This window comes from Populus euphratica, unplaced genomic scaffold (assembly GCF_000495115.2).
Source record: "Populus euphratica unplaced genomic scaffold, PopEup_1.0 scaffold2214.1, whole genome shotgun sequence".
Lineage (NCBI taxonomy): Eukaryota > Viridiplantae > Streptophyta > Magnoliopsida > Malpighiales > Salicaceae > Populus > Populus euphratica.
The window spans coordinates 17,486-26,393 of NW_011502045.1; the positions used below are offsets into that span (position 1 = coordinate 17,486).

General features: G+C 36.3%; 2 protein-coding genes across 2 annotated transcripts; one reads left to right on the top strand and one right to left on the bottom strand.

The window, feature by feature from the left end:
• Nucleotides 1-2,244: 2,244 nt before the first annotated feature.
• LOC105118775 (probable histone H2A variant 3) lies at nt 2,245-5,553 on the top strand. Its single transcript, XM_011016807.1, has 2 exons — nt 2,245-2,450; nt 5,009-5,553. Exons 1-2 carry the CDS (start codon nt 2,343-2,345, stop codon nt 5,303-5,305), a joined length of 405 nt encoding a protein of 134 aa, XP_011015109.1. The 5' UTR covers nt 2,245-2,342; the 3' UTR covers nt 5,306-5,553.
• Nucleotides 5,554-6,020: 467 nt separating this feature from the next.
• LOC105118776 (3-ketoacyl-CoA synthase 11-like) lies at nt 6,021-8,441 on the bottom strand. Its single transcript, XM_011016808.1, has 3 exons — nt 8,320-8,441; nt 6,116-8,076; nt 6,021-6,080 (listed from the first exon to the last, which is right to left on the bottom strand). Exon 2 carries the CDS (start codon nt 7,862-7,864, stop codon nt 6,326-6,328), a length of 1,539 nt encoding a protein of 512 aa, XP_011015110.1. The 5' UTR covers nt 7,865-8,076; nt 8,320-8,441; the 3' UTR covers nt 6,021-6,080; nt 6,116-6,325.
• Between the last annotated feature and the right edge of the window lie 467 nt (nt 8,442-8,908).

Below are 8,908 nucleotides of genomic sequence, written 5' to 3' on the forward strand. Positions count from 1 at the left end.
AGGCATTTACAGTTAGCAATCCGTGGTGATGAAGAGCTAGACACCCTTATAAAAGGAACCATAGCTGGTGGTGGTGTGATCCCTCACATCCACAAGTCGCTAATCAACAAATCCTCCAAGGAATAATGTTATTTCAGTCCTTTGCATTATTAAGAACACATAGGATGGATTGCTGTGTAATTGAACAATGCATTGCTTCGTTTGTGACAGCTTGCAAATTTGTGATAAATAAAAATAGGTTAAACAAAAGAATGTCTTGGAATAAGCTGGTTTTATCTATCTAACTTGGAATGTTTTTACGTTTCAAAAACAACCGCTATTACATTTCTAAGAAATATTAGCTTCTATGAGCTGCGAGTGCTGCTAAGATTGCCTCAAAGAAAGCTGTTTGTGAAGGGTTCAAGTCTTGAAACTATGTTTCCTTTATTCTTGAACTTTTGATGCATCCTTTGGGTTTGGGAGGGGGTTATAAGATGCATGTTGCGAAGGCTCAGTTTCAGGTATTATTGATCCCAATATTGTATGGTCTGCTGTCAACTTCTATTACATTTGGCTGTCAGAATCAAATGTTGTGATCAAAAGAATAGTGACTGTAAAGAGAAGGTGAAGCTGTTGCGTATATAATTCTAACACAGGGAGCCATAACAATATGAGCTACGCGTAGTCAGTCCATTTTGAAAAATAAAAAAATTATAAAAAAAGTTATGGCTCAAGCACGCTCCTAGCTGCTGCTGCTGCTTCTTCTCTCTCTCTCTCTCTATCTTTTTTCTTTTTATTTTATTTTTATGGCTCCAGCACGCTCCTAGCTTCGGGCCATGTGGGTGAAGGTGGCGTGTGATGGTGGTGAAGCTGCAGTATAAATGTTGCTTTGTTTTAGTGCAAGGTCTTTACCTTGTGTGTGAGTATTCTCTAAACTCTTGTATCCTTTGTTTTCTTTTTCCAAGATCTTTAATAGTATAAAATTTAAAAATATAGTGTATAGGAGACATTGTTCATTGTGATGTGATAGAGATGAGGTCTCCACATGCAATACAAAAATTATGGGTGTGGTAGTGGTTTTTTTTAATATTTATTTTAAATGTATTAAAATAATATATTTTTATTTTATAAAAATTATTTTTTATATTAATTCATTAAAAAGATTTAAAATATAAATAAATTAATTTAAAATAATAAATAATTAAGATTTATTTTTTTATAAAAATATATTTTTAAAATATAAAATAAAAAAAATACTCTTTGAAATTTTTAATGAGATGTTGTAAACGGATTTTGTGGGACATCAAGATTTCTACCCATGTTTTTAAATAAAACCTTGCTATAGCTTTTGATTTGTTCGAAAATTCGAGGCTATAGATTTAGGGGTATTTTAATTATTTTTTAAAATAATTTTTATATTAAAATAATTTTTTATTTTAAAAAAATTATTTTTATGATCATCATATTAAAATAATTTAAAATATATTAAAAAATTTAAATTTAAATTTTTATAAAATATAATTTACATAGTTTTTCTAACTGTTGTCTTCATTGTATCATCACACTAAAATATCAAGGGAACTTTTTTCTACTTTAAGTTATTGATAGGAAATTTATTGAAAGATGTTGATGAATTATGGGGAAAAAAAAGTTATGATAGCTTATAAATTATATTTGAAAAAAATTATATTTGAATAGTGTTTAATAATAAATTAGATAAATTCAGAAGATATAAAAATATATTTGTTAAAAAAATAAAATAAATATTTTTTTTGAATATTTTTAAACTAATTTTTTATATTTTTAAAATTTAAAAAATATGAAGATATATCTCTTTCATCCTTTTATTTAGTTTTTTTTTTCAGACAGTAATCATTGTACGTTCATAATGTGTCCAACTGCACCAACTCCAACCCAATCAAGTCAAAAAAGTCATCATTTCAATTTTTTCTAACACGTTTGAGGGATCTGAAGTGAGAAAATATCTAAAATCCAAGGACTAAATTGCCTTCTTTAAGACCATAGGGTTAAAGGTGAAATAAGCATAATAGTTGAGGGACGTATACTGCCATTAAACCGACATAATATCCACCTGCTGACTGGGTTTTTCTGGCCACATCATTGGTCCCAGGAATAAAAGGTCCATGTTTCCATTCCTACCCTTTAAGAAATCCATATATAACTCCACAAACCAGTGGCGGTTCTGTAATTATAGGATGCATTCAGGGTATTTACCTTAACATCTTACTTCATATGAATTCCCTGTTCGGGCCATTTCGCGTTGTCTCAAAAAGAACAAATCTAAGAAAGTCTAAGAAAACAAGAGCATAGTCTGTGTGTGTGTTTGGGTTTTGGAAGAGAAGATGTCGGGGAAAGGAGCAAAGGGGTTGTTAACAAGCAAAACGCCAGCCCAATCTAAAGATAAAGACAAGAAGAAACCCACCTCTCGCTCTTCGCGTGCTGGTCTTCAGGTTTTTTTTCTTGTTTTTGGTTCCTTTGATGGGTTTTTTGAGTTTTTTCTTTTGTTTTAATCTTAATTGCGTATGTGCTCGAAGGGTTATGATTATTTAGTGTTTTTTAGTTGTTTTCGTAATGGTTTTTTATTTTGGTTCTTGTTTCTGGGTCTTTGCTGGGGCTTTTTGAAGATTTTGAGTGCAGGTCTTTTTTTAAAATACTTGGGACATGAGAAACCTCGATGATTTTGTTAATCTATTTTATTGAAGTTTTGTGGTAATGTGTGTTTTTTTTTTTTTTTTTTTAAGAATAACTAACTAAGTGATCGATTTGTGAAGAGAAAATTAACAGAGATTTATGTGAAATTGTGGGGAACTTGTCCTAAAGGTGACCTAGATAAATATTGTGCCAAGCGGAGCTGGGATTTTGAAGTTTGGAAATCTAAACTATATGAAATTGAGATTAAATATTGGGTTTTCTTTATTTTTCTCAAATTATCATGCCAGCCGCATTGATGACTTCGAGGATTTGGTAGAAAACAGTGAGAACTAGAATTATAAGCAAATGTAATGTAAATAGGCTCAAAGGAGAATAGTAGCCATTGGAGAGAAGGTTAACAAAGGAAGAATTTAGTTTCTTGAAAGAAAACTAGCCCTTGGCTTCCTAAGAATTTACTTTCTTGATTAATTCACATTTTCCAGAAGTCTCTTTAATGCAAATACAATCAGAGGCTGGTAGAAGTATTTTCCATTAAATTGTCACAACTTGATGTTATAGCTTGGGATGTTGCTGTATAAACAGCTGCTCAAACTCAAACCACCACCCCTGGAAAGTCTAGCCTATCTACGAGATTAGAGTCATCAGGTTCTTAACCATTTGCATATTCTACTTAGACTCCGTTTTCCTTTGTCCATTTTGACTTTCGGATACACCCCTTTGTTGCTTGATCCTTCTGTATTGTGTAGTCATAAGAAATTGTTGTGATTTTGGAACAACTGCCATGACATTTTAGTTTCTTGAATAAGCTGCCATTGATTTGCAAAAGCATTTAAATAGATGTATGGTTAATGAACTACTGTCAAAAGAGAAAGCAACCACCCTATCTCACGTTCCCCTGGCTAAATTGATTTTTCTACATTATTTTGGCTCAAACTGTGGATGCTTAATGGTCAAGAGTCATGAACGAAGAAGCTACATGGAGCACGCTGTCGTATTCTTTTCCAAGGATCTTTCAGAAACCGGCTTCCTCAACCGCGTGTGACGGTGAAAGGAGCACATCAGTTTGCGGCAATAAAAACTCATGGAAGCCGCACAAACCATAAAAGGGGTTTTCTCGCACTAGAGCTGGTGGAACTGGAAGCTCTTACCATGGTCATCGACCAGACAATAATCTAAGAAACAAACTCAAATTTCGGTATAACTATATGGCTAAAACAAAAGAAAATTTAACTATATACACTTCCAAATGCATTTATATGATTAAACTCAAATTTCGGTACAGCGTTTCTGCTTCCCCGCGGAGCAAACAACCAGGTTTCTTCAAAACTGTGACTGTTGTATCAGATTTGCCTACTATATTGAAAAGAGAACAAGCTTACAACAACCAAATTCGTGATTCCTATTCTAGGTCTAGAGAAGAGAGATGCTTAATTCATGAGCCTTGGAGCCTTGAGAAAATGTACACTCTTTACTAACCCTTTCCCAACTTCACCTACAGCCTTTAAGACATCAATTGGGTCTTCTTCCTCGCCTGCTTTCTCTCGATCCCGCTTCTGGGAGAAGTAAACAAAGGGATCAGGTGAATGTTTTTAGTAAGATTTATAATCCGCTCTAGAACAGATTATATCATGAGAGGACACTAATGACTTTCCATTATACCTTTGAACAAATCTCTCCCGTGTTAGTAAAATAAAATATTACTACTTAATCAATTCAAGTCCCAATTTTTCCAATCAAATTAGATTCTCTTGATATTTCAAATTTCAACGGCATTTGTTTTGGGATTGACCTAAATGAGAGTGGTGGCTGTTGGCTGCACCATGCAAGAGAGAGGAAGGGCTGCTAGCTATGCTGCGTGAGAGAGAGGGAGGAGGATGGGCTGTGATTTTTTAGGGACTTCTCATTACATGGATGAAAAGAAGAGGGAAGATTATTTATTTTTTTTCTTGACATGGATTTTTCAATGACATGGTATACAAATAAATGGGACCAAGCTGTAACTAATAGGATGTCACTGGTTACAGCTTGAGCACCATAAAATTTCTCTAATAGTTGCTTCTTGGTTGTAGGTTCTAGTCTTGACCTTGGTTACAACTATGGTGTATCATTGTGCATGACTACTGATTGTAGTATTTTTGCTATTTGGCCATCATGGCGTTGAGGATTTGATTATTGTTACCTTTTGCGTGTACTAGTAGGGGAGGAGTGTGTTCTAGGAATTTGTGACCTTGACCGATGACTTGTAAGCGTATGACCTGTTTGCAGCAAAGTGTTTCCTTTTTAGAGCTAGCCATTTGTAGTTGTCCGTAAACATAAAAGATTTGAACATCTATTTCCTTCTGTATCATCCTTGCAGTTTCCTGTTGGGCGTATCCACCGCCTGCTGAAGTCAAGAGCAACGGCCCATGGAAGAGTGGGTGCAACAGCAGCTGTGTACTCTGCTGCTATCTTGGAGTACCTGACAGCAGAAGTGTTAGAGCTGGCAGGAAATGCAAGCAAGGATCTGAAGGTGAAACGTATAACACCTAGGCATTTGCAGTTAGCAATCCGTGGTGATGAAGAGCTAGACACCCTTATAAAAGGAACCATAGCTGGTGGTGGTGTGATCCCTCACATCCACAAGTCGCTAATCAACAAATCCTCCAAGGAATGATAGTATTTCGTTCCATTGTGTTATTAAAACTGCATCAGCATGATGTATTGCTGTGTTGTGTACATTGCGTGATAATTCTTAGTCCATTTTCATTTGGACGATAGCTGGTTTCCTTTTCGTCCTGGTGGTAACTGAACAATGTATGGTTTCGTTTGTGACAGTTTGCAAGTTGCGAGACAATCCTCTAGGTTAAACATAAAGTTGCTAGAATATATTTTCAATTACTGTTGTGCTCATTTATACTCAAATCTTGATTTAAAAATAGTTTTAGAAGATGCGAGTTTTAATTTACCAGCTAGTGAAGCTATGATTGCCACGAACGGAGGGAGCTCTGCATGTGTAAAATCTCACAGCCATGTTTCAGTTAGTCCTGGATATTCCGATGCGTACTTGGGATTTGGGGTATAAGATGCTAGTTCTCATATGCCTTCTAATCCGAGCACGATGAGACTCGGTTTCAGCCCTGCTTGAGATAGGTAATCCTGGTTAGGGGCAACCCATAATTTCAAAAATCCACATTTCAAGCCATCATTAGTGCTGTAGTGCGTAATCATTCTTATCTAACGTTGGATGATATGCTTTCAATTTCTATTACAATTGGCAACCACAGTCGAATGTTGTGATAAAAATCCATGTCTGTAACGAGAATGCAAATCTATAGTAATGACAATAGATTTCTCATTTCTCACAAAGGGAGCTAGAACAAAACGGGCGGTGCCAGAAATGAAAAACACTAACTGCTACAAAGAGGATAAATGAATTGTATAGAAGTTACATTCTGCTCAATGGAGGAAAGAACATAGAAGTTACATTCTGCTCAATGGAGGATAACCTAGTTTCAAGTCATGAGCAAAGGTCCTCATACTGGTCAGTTGGAGTTCAAAACAAAAACTATAAATCAGTCATGGTTCTCTAATAGATCTGCAGCAAAAGCAAAGACATGGTAAAGGCTTCATAACTCAAAGACTGTTGCTACCACCACCGGAAACACATCCCTGCGAACCAATGAAACTTTTGTACTTACTGTATGACTGAAAATTTTGGAACATCCACCGGGAACTGGTCAATCTCATCCATCCATGGATTCTTCTCCTTGGCTGGATTTATGGTCCGCAGAGCCTTCCAGACAGCACTGTTACACTTGAACCCAGACCCAAAAGCGATCTGCCATGTTCTGTCTCCCTTCTTTATCCTCCCTTTGGCTTCTGAATAAGCCAATTCATACCAAAGAGAGCTGCTTGAAGTGTTGCCAAATCGATAGAGTGTCATCCTGGAAGGTTCCATATGCCAATCTGAAAGGTGTAGGTTATTTTCCAATTCATCCAGCACAGCCCTCCCCCCAGCATGAATACAGAAATGCTCAAAAGCCAATTTAAAATCCGGGATGTATGGCTTTAACTTCATCTTAAAGAATTTCTTCCCCACCAATGTGGCAAAGAAGAGCAGCTGTTCAGACATTGGCAAAACAAGAGGGCCAAGGGTAGTGATATTAGTCTTTAAAGCATCCCCTGCAACTGCCATCAAGTCCTTCGATAAAGAAACCCCAACCTTTCCAGTAGAATCCTCTTGTTGAGTAACACAGGAGAAGCACTTATCATCAGCACCCTTACTTGTCCTAACAGTATGGACCAATTGATACTTGGAACGCCACCAGTCAGATCTTTTATTTGAAAGCAAAACAGCAGCTCCTCCCATTCTAAACAAGCAATTTGAGAGAAGCATCGACTTATCATTCCCAAAATACCAATTCAAGGTGATGTTTTCCATGCTAACAACTAACGCGTAAGAATTAGGATGCACTTGAAGAAGATGTTTGGCAAGATCAATTGATATCAACCCAGCACTACAACCCATACCACCAAGATTATAACTAAGAATATTCCCCCTTAGCTTATAATGGTTGATCACCATGGCAGATAAGGATGGTGTTGGGTTAAACAAGCTGCAATTCACAATCAGAATTCCAATATCTTTCGGTTTCACAAATGTCTTCTTAAGCAGCTCATCGATTGCACCAAACATTACAGCCTCAGCTTCCTTCCTTGCTTCAGCCATGCACGGATTTGGAGGAACTCTCAAAACAGCCTCGGGGAGATAAGTTGACTCCCCAAGCCCGGACCTCTCAAGAATTTTCCTTTGAAACTCCATGCTCGTCTCAGTGAAAGCACCTGTCAACTGCGACCTTTCCATAAAAATCTTCCTGGTACATTTCCTAGAATCTTCAGGCTTATAGCATGCAAAATCCACTAGGTAAACAGGGCGGGGCCGAGTAAGGAAATAAAGGGTAAATAAAAACACGAGGAGGGTCGAACACAGGATCACAGATATGAGATTGAATTTAAGATGGTCCCAAAGGTCATGTAGATCTTGGATGGAGAATGTGGATAGTTGTGCGGCGATAACGACAACAATAGGTGATAGAAAAAGGAACATCCCATGAGTAATTAGGTAATGATAACCGAGTTTCACATATTTCAGCTTCACTGACTGCTTGAAGTCTGGGAGTTTTCTCGAAGATGATGGCTGGATCAAGGGTGTGGTTTGATTCGACTCAGACATTGTTGTCAGATTTGTTCAACAAAGGTGGTCAAAATCAAAAGTTGATGAAATCCAATCGGAATTGGGTTCTTTTGAGGATTTTCAAAAGTCAACGGGAAAAGGATTTAAACTGTAAAAAAGATTTAAAGACCAGTACAAAAGATCAAAACACAAACTTTTGCACCACAGAAACCGGCAATGCAATAGAAAGAACTCAAAGATCCACAACAACCCTGCAAAATAAGAGAAAACTCATCACCAAACTACATCAACACATCATTTACATTCTCAAAAGTACAAAAATGTTCCACCTTGTTAGCATAAAAGAGATGTACAAGAAGTCTTTCTTTATCACAGAAAGAAGTGACAGATAAATGGGCGAAAAACAAGCAAATGTTAAGTCATTTCAAGCAGCTCAAAAGGACCCAGTATAGAAATTCCAACTATGAAGTAAGATGAAGGATAAAAAGACTGACCTTGAATGAGAAATCTGAGAAATGGATGCCCTATCTCATGTCTGAGAAACCAATGGACATGAGAAAAGGAAATCCGAAAACACTCTCTGTGTTTTTTTTTTTTTAATAGTTTTATGTGCTTTGTTTTCGTGTAGTGCTCGAGCTTTTAAGGTGTCGTGTGGCAAAACAATGTTGCTTGTGGTGGGCCCCCGTCTTCCCCTTCTAAGAAACTCCACCTGTCTTAATTGACTAATGGGATGCCGACACGTTGTGAACCCCCACTATTTAACGGTCAAGAAGAGCAACTATTTTTGAATGCCTGGTCTGAGATGGTGTTCTAGATGAATAATATTTAATTATAGCTTAATATTTATTATTGATTGCTAAAGCGAGAATATTTAATCCCTATGCTAATTAAAAAATAAATAATCATTTAATCTATGTTGATTATGCTTCATTAATCAGCGTTTTATCCAAAAAACAAGGATTAAACTATAATTAAATTGAGTGGATTTAAAAATAAGAAATCGAATATATAATATTTGAAACTAAAATATTATATTTAAATCATTTTAGGAATGAGGGGGAGAGAAGAGGGAGAGATGGATGA

Bases quoted from the DNA above. Each gene is read 5' to 3' on its own strand.
- LOC105118775 (XM_011016807.1), top strand. From the start codon at position 2,343: ATGTCGGGGAAAGGAGCAAAGGGGTTGTTAACAAGCAAAACGCCAGCC. The intron at 2,451-5,008 runs GTTTTTTTTCTT...TCATCCTTGCAG, and splicing joins CTTCGCGTGCTGGTCTTCAG to TTTCCTGTTGGGCGTATCCA.
- LOC105118776 (XM_011016808.1), bottom strand. From the start codon at position 7,864: ATGTCTGAGTCGAATCAAACCACACCCTTGATCCAGCCATCATCTTCG.